Source organism: Mizuhopecten yessoensis, unplaced genomic scaffold, assembly GCF_002113885.1.
Source record: "Mizuhopecten yessoensis strain PY_sf001 unplaced genomic scaffold, ASM211388v2 scaffold4511, whole genome shotgun sequence".
In the NCBI taxonomy this organism is placed as follows: Eukaryota; Metazoa; Mollusca; class Bivalvia; order Pectinida; family Pectinidae; genus Mizuhopecten; species Mizuhopecten yessoensis.
Genome location: NW_018405583.1, coordinates 276,106 through 289,946, shown reverse-complemented (window position 1 = coordinate 289,946; position 13,841 = coordinate 276,106). Strand labels below are relative to the sequence as shown.

At 34.2% G+C, this 13,841-nt stretch overlaps 1 protein-coding gene across 1 annotated transcript; it reads right to left on the bottom strand.

The window, feature by feature from the left end:
* Positions 1 to 379: 379 nt before the first annotated feature.
* On the bottom strand, positions 380 to 9,458 carry LOC110449140 (carbohydrate sulfotransferase 1-like). The gene is made up of 4 exons (XM_021495784.1): positions 9,211 to 9,458; positions 2,138 to 2,377; positions 1,540 to 1,705; positions 380 to 1,172 (listed from the first exon to the last, which is right to left on the bottom strand). Exons 1-4 carry the CDS (start codon positions 9,320 to 9,322, stop codon positions 380 to 382), a joined length of 1,311 nt encoding a protein of 436 aa, XP_021351459.1. The 5' UTR covers positions 9,323 to 9,458.
* Between the last annotated feature and the right edge of the window lie 4,383 nt (positions 9,459 to 13,841).

Here is a 13,841-nt window from a genome sequence, read left to right as displayed (position 1 = left end):
TTTTATTTTAAGTTTACTTTACATCAATTATGAAACAATTTGTTTTCCAATTTATATCAATCACTCTAGTTGACTCGGTTGTGGGTTTGTAGGGATGGGGGTTGGGGGTAGGGCATATCAATTTAGCAGAAATCACACTGACGCTAGTTTGAATAGTTGTAATTTGATTAATAGAGTATAATCGTGGTTATTCTTATTGTTAATGTTTGGAGTTATGATGTTGATTTAGTTAACCTACAGTTCGATAGATTTTTTCCTTCCGCACGACATATTTTCTAAGCTCAATATTCATATTTGAGTTGAAAATTATCATGACATCTATGAGGAATACGCAATATAACATCTGAAGAAAATATTCAAATAGACTTCCGTTTTAATATTATTCATTTCTAAAATCATCAAAAGCTGGTGCTGATTTCAGTTTCAAAGATACTGAAACGTTTTTTAAATCTTGTTCATTCAAAACTCTAAAACCATATCTTGTGTACAGCTGTTGACAATTATTATCCACTGTTTTAATTACGGACATTTTAGGATTTGTCCGCCATATTGAAGATATCACAGTGAAGTTGACACCTTTTCTGGTTTTAGAAAACAATCGTAGAATATTCTTCTGTACTTGTCGGGTTAAGTTCATACCAGAAAATTGGTAAAGTTTTTTCGTGGAATCAATAGGCTCTTTAATTATATCCTCATATTCAATTGTCATCAGTCGACCTGGATATCTCCTTTCCAGAGCCTCCCTGGTCACGATATCATCATACACACGGTTGCAAAATTTCAAAACTGAAGGCTGGAGGTTGCCCATAGCATATCGAACAGCGTTGACTTGTGAGGAGACTGTCGCTCTTGTATCTCTTAGTAGATGAATAATTCTTAATCTTGGAATTTTCTCAAGGAGAGGTTCCAAAGCATAAAGAGGCATACGTATTATTTTTGTAACAAAATATTCCGATCTCTGACATGCTTTCGAAAGAATACGTGAACATTTCCTTCCACTTTCTAGATCATTTTCTATTTTACTTCCGTTCATGCATATGTGGAATTTCGAGGAATCCGTGCAGGCAGTAAAGAATCCATCACTGTAAAATGACAGTGGTAGTTGTTCCATCCTACACATGGACAGGTCTCTTATCGTATCAACTGATAGTTCTAGGAAATTGTTCCTACTTCTGAAATGATAAAGACGTGATAGATTATAGATTAATACAAAATACAATTAAAGATGCATGGTACCTAATTATGAAATGCAACTGTTGCCGAAACTTCCAGAGTAACTAAATGTTAGGTTTATTTTTGAATAAACAGTAACTGAAAACTTATTGCGAGCTTTCGAAAAGTCTGTTTCATTTGGCAAGCAAAGAGCACTATTTGCTTGGCAACGGAAACTGGCGTTCTCGAAAGCTTAGTATGTATTATTCCTACCAAATTACATGAGCGGTATTTGGCCCCAATTCGAATTTTGATGTAATATTTGAAAAGCACACACGAATGCATGAATTGATTATATTCAAATAAATGATTTTTTAAATCAGGTACCTCATCGTCCCGTCGAAGTATCGTATAGGTCTTTGTTTCCTCACGTCGACCTGTAATATATGCAGGGGCTCAAATGCGTAGAATGTCTTGGGGTAAGCCTTGAGCAGATCCCCTACGAAAGATGATCCACTGCGCATGTATGTTACCAACAGGATAGGTATTGGTCCTGCAGATGAAATAATAGTACACATGTAAAATGATACAATGTATGTAATTATTATTGCTTGATTCAACAATAAAGGCCCGAGTTACACAGCATGATACATTGTATAATAATTAGAAATAAACATGATTGAACATCTGGCATCTAGATCATAGCGTAAAAAGATATGGGAAAAAAATATAAACCTAAACATAATGTGCTGTTATTTCAAAAGCAACAGTTAATTGTCTGTCAACTTTAACTTAACAGATAACCCCAGACGAACGATAGAACGGATATTAACCGAATTTGGTATAAAGCATTTCTTGGAATTGCTTAATAAGAACATTATGATCATTTGTAAAGCAAGTAACGGCAGGTGGGAACTAAAAAGGGGAACTATTTTCAGTTAGAAACACCTGTTTGTTTAATCTTTACGCATATGTGGCTACTAACCTGCTTCAGGCGCTATTGTTGTCTGTTTCCGGCTTACATCGTCCCGTAACAGTTTTCTGGCTGCACTATTCTTTGTTGTACTAGACATCTTTCTTGATTCTAACATTAATACTACTTTATCATTATCGTCAATAATTCTCTCTTTCTGTCTGCCGATTAATGTTTGTTGGTTATATAAATAGCTATTTTCTAGGTCATCCCTCTTTTTGAACATTTGTCTTAAAGCCATACTTGGACAGTCTGCAAATAAAATGATAATTATTTAGTACAGGTACTTGTTAAAAGATAGGAAATAATTTGAATAGAGTGGCTGTTTACATCAGCACTGATGTGGATGCAATAAGTTACATACATATCACAGGTACCTGCACATGAATAGGAATACGCAATGAAATGTGTCTGGCCTAACCCCTGAATATTCTGACATTCGGTCAACACTGACACCCAACAGTTACGACATTTCTTATCGCATTTTTTTGTGTTCATCAAACTTGTATACTCTGACACTCTGTTCAATCCAACCAGTTTGTAGGATCCCACGGCGTTTCGGATTGGAAACGTTACGTTGTTTCTCTTTGATGAATAATTTCGACAATTTGCTCATCGCCATTTCTTTTTAAATTCGAGTCTCTATCAATATTGTTCTAGAGAAGTATGGGCCGGATTTAAACACTGTCAACTCAGTTACTTTAAGATGCTGATGCATTTAAACCTTTAGTTCAGCTTTACTATTTTCTTTTAGGATTGATTTTATCATACATAAAGCCAGTGGGGAAGACGGCACGCAAAAGATGAACAAATAAGCATGCCTCCCAAAACAAGGCAATCAGAACACAAAAGTAAATCTTTCTAAACATGTCTCCCACGTCGGTAAGTATAGATTGTTTATAGGTTTCTAAAGCACAACTAGTGAAAGGTTAACGTTAGACGTTTCGATAACTAGTACGATTGTACTCTGTCTTAGACAGACTTAATTGATGAAGGTGACAGAGTACGCACTAATCACAGAAATGTCACCCATTACAATTTCGTTTGCTGTGTTATATGAACAAGTATTTAAATATAAACTTTATTTATGTTACAACAGTTGCAATTTTTTTAAAACTTATATTAATCGTGTTGGTTCGGCCGCTTTGATGAAAGGCAGGTGCGCTATCCATTGCGCCACCCGAAAATTTCATATTAACACTACAGTAAAGGACAAAGAAAATATAACTGGAAATAAGAGGTGAGAGATAACCCCGTTTAAGAACGAAAGGTTGGAAATTATGACTGCTTTTTGAACGGGAGAAATATAGCTTGGGAAACTCAAACGCAAAAAGATAATACGCCCTTTTTATAGTAATGTCATTACACCGAATCATTCCAAATCGGGTACAGAAATGACGTGCTCTATCCCACTGCACATAGATGGTGTTATAAGGTAAATGACGCTATCGGCCCTCTAGAGCCGGAGCTGTCTAATATGTCTGCTGCCTAGAGGAAATAGGAGAACAACAATTGATCTGCTGACCCTATTTCAACATGTACCTTTATATTTATTTATTTTTCTTTATTTACTCTATCGTTACGTCAGTGTCTCCCTAGATACCCAGTCTTTAATTGACCTTAGCTAGCTGCTGTGTGGACCCCGAACAAAAACAAACACTCAATACGGTCCTATATTTATGACGTATAATAAAACGTTACCTAGAATCGATAGGGTATTTTATATTTGCGAAATGAACAAACTTAAATTACTGCACAAGCAGGTTTTACACTTACTTAAATATCCTTAATGAACCGATAAATGCGTGTACCTGTATGTATGTTTAATTGCTGACCAGTTTTGACAGATACACGGGGTAGGTGGTATGCAGTAGACTTTATGTATGCTGAAATCTACTCATTTTTATTTTCCGTGACGTTGTGCTTTTCCCCCACTGCATATCTTAATATAAAAACTAAATCTTGCTGTTAAATTGATCTTAGTTGCCGTGTGAACGTAATAACCCGAGCAAAAACAAGCACTCAATACGCCGATATATTTATGATGTATAATAATACTTCACCTCAATAAAACAGGATGTGTTGTGAAAGATTAAAGAAAAATATGTTATCAACTCTTGTTTGAAACTAAATGTAATCTTCCTAATGAGTAAATATTTTGATTTAAGCAATACTTTTAATTCCACCAATCACATACTTTGGAAATGCCTGTTTTAATGATAACATTAATATTTAATGGCATTTGCTTCTCTGTAAATGATTGTGTTTATAAAACAAATCATTAGGTTTTCATTTACTTCACGTTCAGAGACACTTCTAATGTTGTGTTATCGAAAACAAATTGTGTGTTACATAGACAACAGTCAGGTCTCCAGTGTGATGGTGTCACTAGCAGCATGTTAGGTCGGATGTGTCCACGTTATTACGGAGTGTCTCATGCAGATTGCAGAGATACATGGACACTCGATAAAAGACGCTACCTTATGCACTATGTAAGCTCGACCACATTTAACCTCGTAACGAGTTGATGTCTAACACGGCTCGTCAGGAATGGGCTTCATTAGTATGGTATTGGATTCGAATTGGTATTCAACGTATCATCAATGTACTTCTACGTTGTCAACTGCTAAAGAATAGACACTAGCTAACGTTACCTGAACGAAGTATAACATTTAATTTAGTGTGAAAATATGCGTTATCTATAGCCTTATCTCGTTGCAACCGATTTCAAACAGATAGCTACTAAACAAAGTATAAAACAGGTAGGTGATAAGATAGAGATGTGATTGTTTCTAGGACGACACATTACGTGCATGGAAGACGGGAATCATTTTGAACGTTTGGCGAAACAACTGTGCTATTTCACCTTTATAACTGATTTTGATATAAATTTATCAATCTGTTTGCAAGTATCTGAGTCACAATATTCTGAGCACTTACTAACCAACATATGCAATACAGTCGTATCTGGGAAGGTAATAAGCCTGTAACTATCTTAGAGTGTAATGATTGTTCAGTGTGATTTTTAAGGATGTACACCTCTGAGAAGTAAACAAAACCCTGTACTAGACCTTTTTCTTATATGCATTTTTGGAAGGCAAAAAGATTTAAATGTCGGTGTGCTCGGTTTTGTGCTATAATCGGTCAAATATACCAATTTGACATAGCACATTTTGTATGTGATTATAAGTGAATTTTCGGTTCTGACCATTTGCAAGACACATTAATACAATATCTTCTAAGTGAGTTATCAGGTTTGTATGAATGTTTATAGAATCGACAAAAACAATATGTTCGTTTAAATTATGGAAGTAAAATTGCTTAAATGTATTCTTTTAACTCAGAAAAGCAAGTGACTTGAACGTGATTGAAACCTCGGAAGAGTACATTCATAAAGAGTACTTATAGATTGCAATTATTTTTTTAAGATTAAGGTTACATTTTAATGAGATCTACAATGAAGCACATCCTGAAATTTATTTCCTGTTTTGAGATACTGTATGCTTTTTTGTGCCGGTTTGTTGACATTGTAGGATACATTTGTTTTAATTTCAATTAAATAAATTGTTCGTCCTTAATGATCATGGTTGCATAATCGATTAATCTATGGTGCAATATTTCTATCATCGACTTAAGACTTGCTAGCTATGTACATATTTGTACAGGTATCTCAACATACCGTGATGTCGATTTTCAGAGGTAATTTGGTCAAAATACACATACTATCACCTAAGACAGTTTTTGGGTATGGCATCCACTTGCTAAGTGTTTATGTATAATAGAAAAAATGGTAGTTCACTAATTGTTTTCCACGAAAATACACGATATGCACTTATGTCTTTAGCGCAAAAAAAGGCCTCGTTTCGTATCTAGGCAAAATCAACTAGACAGTGGCCGGTCGATGCCACATCCGAACACTTACAAGATAAATAACCGAGATACCTTTTTATTAATTATTTCTATCGGTCAGTTTTTCTCAAAAATAAACTTATGGACATAATCTGAAATTATTAACATCTTTAAAAAATATGCCCTTATACGTAATGTTTAGTTGTAGTGCGATTGTAAAAACACGTCACTATTTTTTTTCAATTTTAAAAATCAGCATTAAGGTTATGATTTTGTGCTTGTTTGATTATATTGTTGGAAAGTTTATTTTCCTTTTACTTAAATTTAAAATACCTTTTATTTATATTTACACAAAAATCTCAAACTGCGTGATAATTTTGTTTTGGGGTTTAAATATTTGTAATACGATTAGACCCTAAATCAAATATTATAAGTGACAAATAATATTGGTGGTTCGGAATTAAGCTGAAATAAATGTATTCCTCACTGTTATTGCTTGTTGGGAAACAGTCTCTAAGTCATTTAAGAAACCTATTTTTCATATAATCTTACTTTCATGTAAATATTACGGTGACCTCAGCACAAGTACAGTCGAACCTCGTTATCTCGATCGAACTCGTATAACTCGAAGACCCCGTTTAACTCGAAGTATTTCAAAGTGAAACATTGGTCCCAACAACGTAAATCCTACATTAAAATATCGCCTACCTCGAAATTTATTCATTAATTATTTGAAACATACTAGACGCAGTGCTACGGTAAACATCGTTCTCATTGAGCAGCTTACGCTCGGTCATAATTACTTCGTTTAAACTTATGGCATTATAATGTGTTTGACTGTAAAAACACTTTGTCAAATAAATAAACAAACTTCATCAATGTTGAATAACAACAATCAGTACTGGTCACAGTGTGCGGTCAGGCGTAAATAAGCTCCACAGTAAAAATAACAACCTAGGACTGGTTCGTCGGTTTATGCTTTTACATGAGCTTGTATGGCACTGATAATTAATTTAGAGATTATAGGAACACTACGATAAGTATTGTTGAGTACGTCGTGTTGAGGAGATGTCAAGTGTCATTGGGGTCTATACATGTGGATATGTTTCCTGATTAACTCATACCCATTGCGGAATGTCGAAATCAACTGAGCAATCCAATGTGTACGTTCCAATACAGTGATTTGTGTAAAGACTTGCGCACTATCATTTCCGCCTTTCAATTTCTATCAGCATAGCACGAGGTCGCAGAAAGCATGTATGTTTATTGGAACATTAATTAGTTAATGAATATGATTATGAATAAATTGTTGTTGTTTTTATATATAGTTATGTTTTTGTTATTTATCGACTGTTTTAATACGTCGACTGTCAGAAAAATCAATGACATATATAGCCTCATATTGGACCAAACACTTTACATAGCTTTACGCCAAACAAAGGAACTCACTTAAGATAACGAGGTTCGACTGTATACACAAGTTATCTCAGGAAAAGGAAGTAATTTGCTTGTTTACTTCCCGTTCGTCGATCCGTAATGGGACACTTTATCTGAACGGAAAAACAGTTTTCACTCATATACAAGCTATTGTAAATGATATGATAACATTTAGTATTTTTACTGTTATTTTTATCAAATCATTTACATATTTAGCTATACAGAATCCCGTTTAAGTAAATTTGTGTAACATCTATAATTAAACATTTTTTCGTTAATTAAATCTTGAAGACTTTAAGTTGCATGGAAAATTTCGCGTTTCATTACTTAAAATAACTTTTGAAATACCGCCCTTAAAAATAATGCATATTTGTATTTTTGCGTTACATCAAATAGGCGTTGGAGCGTGTATCCTTGTTGATCCTTTGACTGAAAGCAATCTATGCGTTTGAACACGAACTTGAAATTTAACAAACGAACAAATCAAGCAAAAACACTGTGACATGTTTGTGGCTTTTCAAAGGCACATTCCAAAACAAGAAGGTAATCACTTGTAAAGGACATTTGTTGATAGGATATTGTCGATACTTTTACCGCTTTATTTACCATAGGCGTTCTATTGAACTCGTGTCTTCTATTGTCTGCGGAATCGGGATATGCTATTGACGTCTCATGCCTTTGTTTTCAAAAAATATCTTATACCTTTACATTGTAATCAAAGTACAAAAGTAAACAAAACAATATTGTCTAACAGAAAACAACCAGAAGGTGTTTTATGCAGTCCCCTTATGTATACTTTACACAAGACTATTATTGTGAGTGTATGTTTTAATAGTGATTGTTAGTACAATGTTAATAACTAAAAAACGATAACAGTACCATGAGTATGTAAACAACTAACCAACATGGAAAGTAATGGGAAGAGTTGAAGGAGTTTAAAAGGGAAAACTTGTTTGCTCAATCAATGAATTTTATGCTAAAAACAGAACAATTTACCCGATTATGCAAAGTGACCAAATTGTGCTGATAAATACGACTAACTCACAATTTTCACCAAATCCTATAATAGAATATTTTTGTGAAGGAACAGTTACCAAACCGAATTTAAAAGAAATACCAACTGTGCATAGCTATGTTAGTCTTAATGGTAGTCACAATGGTAGTCACAATGATAGTCACAATAGTCACAATGGTTACAATATTAGTCACAATGGTCACAATAGTAGTCTGAATGGTCACAATGGTTGTCACAATGGTCAAAATGGTCACAATAGTAGTCACAATGGTCACAATAATAGTCACAATGGTCACAATGGTAGTCACAATGGCAGTCACAATGGTCACAATGGTAGCCACAATGGCAGTCACAATTGTCACAATGGTAGCCACAATGGCAGTCACAATGGTGACAATGGTAGTCACAATGGTCACAATGGCAGTCACAATGGTCACAATGGTAGCCACAATGGCAGTCACAATTGTCTCATGGTAGTCACAATGGCAGTCACAATGGTCACAATGGTAGCCACAATGGTAGTCACAATAGTCACAATTGTAGCCACAATAGAAGTCACATTGGCCTCAACATTCCTTAGCTTACTTAAAACAATCCTTCGATAGTAGTACACGGGACTATTTGTTTTTCCTTGAACTACGTACACATAACCTAGATGAAACATCTCCAAAAAATAAAACTACGATTTTGCGAAAACCGTAAATTATATGATTAAGATAAAGATGATGATGATGATGTTGATGATGATGATGTACCTCCGGGTCATGTGATAAATGATACTTACCTAGCATTGATGTTGTAATATAGAAGACTAGTAGCAGACAAATAAAACAAGCAAAACACACTGATTTTATACTTGGTCTCATTTTCCATATTCTCGGCATAGATATCTTCATCACTGATGTATGTAACACTGTAGCAGTTCCTATATGTTATTTGAATGTACAACAAAATCCTAATTCAAACAAACTAGTATTGTGTGTCTCTATATCCTGGCTAATACAGTTTTCGTCCAAAGCTTCCAATATATCACCTGGAGCAAACACACCAGACTATTGTAGTCTAACAAGGGGCTCAATCACAACAGAGTAAACAGGTTAAAGGAAATGAATGCGCACCATTACAGAGTCGCTATAGTCTGTTTCATAATTATAGTTTCCATTTAAATGTACAATAACTACACAATCATGTCACATGATATGTGTGAAATTATGAATGGTTTAAACTCTTACTCGTCCAGCAAGGGTTTTAGTAAGATTCATAAGGGGTTTCTAGGTCACCGCAAGGTGCCAACATGGACCAATTAATTTCCGGCCTTCTAATCCGATGTCACTGAACGTGTCATTACTATTTTACTTGTAAAATCTACAGCGTGACAGGTTGACGAGGTTTGTATTAAAAAAATAGAAACAATCATAATGAGTATTCAAAGCAAACAAACTCACCAATTAACAAACCCACCAATTAACAAACTGAACTATACATCATTGATCGGTCGTTCACTGTTTAAGGGTTTCACAAATTAACACTACAAAGGAAATAACATCAATTAATAATTCACGATCATTAAATACATTTCACAAATTAATTAATGATGCTATTATAAGTGTAGAAACAACATGAATATATAGAGGTAACATCTGGGCCTACAGATTTCTTCTTAGTTTAGAAAGTACCAGTTAGTTGAGAGATAGCATTAAGTTAAAATAAACATCCAAGTTAAGAGAAACCCGAATTAGGAGATTACAACGAGTAAAGGGATTAATAACTTCTCTATATATTTCTAAGTTAAGAAATTACTTCTGAGATGATATCTTACTTGAGGGATAACATCTGTATTTACTGATTATATCTGAGTATGGAATAACACCTGAGTTGGTTGAGAGATAACGCCAGAGTTTAGAGAATATATCTGAGTTTAAAGATTACATCTGAGGTTGGACATTCATTTCATAGTAATTACGTGTGGGTTTCGAAATACCATTGAAGTTAAGAATTAAAATCTGAATTGAGAGGATAAATTGAGTTAAGGGATAATCACGTCTTTTAAATCATTAGAGGTTACTCAGGTCACAGAAATCGAAATAATTCATAACCAATATTTTTCACTTTCCATTTTTGAACAAATTATAAACATGTTACCATTCAGTGAAACATTTAGCAGTACCCATAGATAAATTTAATTGAACGGGTTCACCAAAAAACTTTGTCATTTGGGATGTTTTTTATAGAGAGTTGACACTAAAGCACTTTTCTTCTCGAAAGAAAATTTGAAAAGTGCATGTTCATGTCATTCAAAATATCTGAATGACATTTTCATTTTTTTAAGAATACTGATATTTCCCTTTGGGTGTGATACTTAGAGATCTCTGACCTACTGTATTCTGCTTTTTGTATATACAACAGCTTCTCCATAATTTTGATTAGGATATCACTGTAGCACAGTTGAGAAATGGCACTTGGGCTGACTAGATAGCTCAGTCAGTCTATCCCCATGTGATTTTATAACATTAAGGACACTGTTTTTGATTTTGTTTAAAACTTTTATTTATCTTAATACCTTTATTATTTTCATAACAAAATCCCGCAAGTAATGTTTTTCTTTTAAGAAAGTATTTGTAAAACTATAGTTAGAACAAAACCGTTTTCCAATGCGTAGTTACCGTTCATGACAGTGGTACAGGGATCCCTAATGCAATAAAGTGAACGAAATTGACGTGCAATTAACATAACCCAGTTCTGTTCCTCAACTATATGTTTTAAACTCTTCACAAATTCCGAAAGATCAGTGTTATTGATATTTGGATAGCTACTGTAAATCTAGTGATTGTCAATTATTACCTAATTGGTGGCGTATGATCTGGTAAAATTACGGCCTAACTGGCCCAAGCGAACACATAAAAACAACCCGACCTTATACATCATTATAATGATATGATTCATGTTCATGTTTAAATAACCATTCCGAATGACTAAACTTCCTAAATAAGTACGTGTTTCCTATGTGTTTTGATAAAGGACTTTCAACTTGACATGTGTGTTTCAATTGAGAAACAAGTCTATGGAAGTATATTACTAGGTGACGTCATACACAATAATCCATTTTCTGATATTGAATATTTACAAAACGGATATATTACTACATGGTAATTATAAATTATACCAAATGTCCAAAGTGTTTTAATATTCATACATATTACTTGCCGTTAAAGAAAGAGAAGAACCTCTCTGAAGATGTTTTTACCTGGTAATCAAACTTATTATGTTTTCGCTTTGTTAACGATTTGTTGAAGATGTATAGTAACGATTGCAGTACCTATACATGTTTTATGGTTCTTTATAATTATCGTTTTATTCATTAATTAATCCAATTTCCAATTTTTATTTCTTACGTATATTTACATTTCTACTACAAAGACCTACATAATGTACATGAACACACTGCGTAAATGCTAAATGTCAACCCACGGAATTTGGTATCGCGCAAGACGAGGATATATGACACGTCCCCAAGGTTACCACGCGCCGCGGGTCGACATTAAGCCATAACCTTAACAATGCCAGACAAAATGCAGTGTCGTTTTGAAGCTTCCCTTTCCGCCTCGCATAAAGTGAGACCATCGTAAGATGCAAACATTTAGATTTCGTTCCAGAAATACCACTTTAACTGACGACATACTTAATTACCTAACGCAAACACAAGGGAACATTTATGTTTGATAAATAAAAACTATACATTTAGAAAGTCAATATACGCATTGAACGGTGATTTTTGATACTTATTTAAGGATGAACGGAATGGGTTACATCTGTATTTAGTATGAATCACTAAAAGGCTTAATACTTTATGAAAATAATCGGTTCGATCCTTTTAAATACTCATGTAATTTTATCTATTATGGTATCATAAAAGAAAAGAAAATGATGTCAGTCACAGACTATAGATAATAATATAATACGATGGAAACAATAAATACTTGTAAAAAACACAATAGCTTTGACCACGTATTCCGAAATGTAACGCTGATAAATGGCATGTGTTGTATAAAAGTATACAAAAGGCGTTCAAAACTTTCTGTATCAAATTCGCAATAAAGATACAGTATGTACTGTAAGCGATTCAGACCGTATTTGTGTCTTTCATGTAGACATTTGCTGATAGTGTCGTATTCTCAGGCAGCTTTGCTGTTGTCGACTAGACTGAAGTCATCGTCCAATGACCATTGTATGATTTAGTCGGTATCTCTATGAATATATTTCTATTTTCTCACTGCTGTTCACTGGAAAACTAAAATTTCAAGGAAAAAATCCTAATACAAATTTGTTAACCTCTATACCTGTGAAATTTCGCGACCTAACAGTAAATTAACGCCAAAACATAAAATGTGTAAATCATTCTCAGCTAGGTCCATTTAAGTGTTATATATGTTATAAGATTTTAACTATGTAGCATCAAGACGTGTATTTTTAGAATTATATCAGCTGCATCTTCAGTTGTCTAGAATGTCATTATAAAAGAAATAAGGTAAGTAATTGCTAGAAGTAAATATTCCGGTTCATCTGACATACTTTGAAATAAAAATGAACAACATACGACCACTCTGTATAAAGTAGGGCACACGATTAGACTCCAGTGTTAGTAACTCACCCAACCACAGAGGTACGCACGTACAATATTCGGCGATTGCTTGTTATAGAATAAAAAGAATAAATGAGATAAGCCTCGGGAGAGTCATGCACGAACAGGTGAAGTGCAAACCAAATATCAGGTCCGGAAATATTGAAAAAGAATGAATACGCTGTATGCTACATAAAGTATTTTATCCCATGTGTTGAAATACAAAATATATTCGTCAAGGATTTGACAACACCCTATTTGTCACAGCATTCCCGATAAACAATATATTGTTATTTTTAGATTAGGAAGCTCATGTATACAAATGTATACCTATAACAAAACTTATGGCCTAGATTTCAATGACGGTACTCAAAGTTCAAGCAGAATACGCTTATCCTTCATGAACATCTGGTCTTCCTATCCTTTTTACAGTTTAAAGGAGTTCCGTCCAAATCTTTCATCTGTGCATACATCGCCCTAGTTCTATCGATTTGTTTCGAATTACGGTTTCTAGATATCTTCTTCATGCTATCTCAATGAAACAAATTGTTTCCTTTCCTTTCTTTAGGACCTAACTGCCTTGTTGGAAATATTTCTTGTGGAAAAGACCATGTTGTTAGTAGCATAATTTGTCGCTGTACTCTTAGAGGGAGTGTGGCTGAATGTCGTCCTTACGGATGTATGCATAATGGGATGGAACCATTTCGACACTCAGCCTGTGAAGACTGCCAAGGTCATTTCGGGCTAATAAGCTGCGCCATCGCCGATTGCTTTTTTAGCCCCTGCGTGGATGCTGT

Excerpts from the sequence above, each read along its gene's own strand:
- LOC110449140 (XM_021495784.1), bottom strand. The coding sequence starts at position 9,322 with ATGAAGATATCTATGCCGAGAATATGGAAAATGAGACCAAGTATAAAA. Across the intron at positions 2,378-9,210 it reads TATTACAACATCAATGCTAG|ACTGTCCAAGTATGGCTTTA; the intron begins GTAAGTATCATT and ends TTTTATTTGCAG. Across the intron at positions 1,706-2,137 it reads AACAATAGCGCCTGAAGCAG|GACCAATACCTATCCTGTTG; the intron begins GTTAGTAGCCAC and ends TTTCATCTGCAG.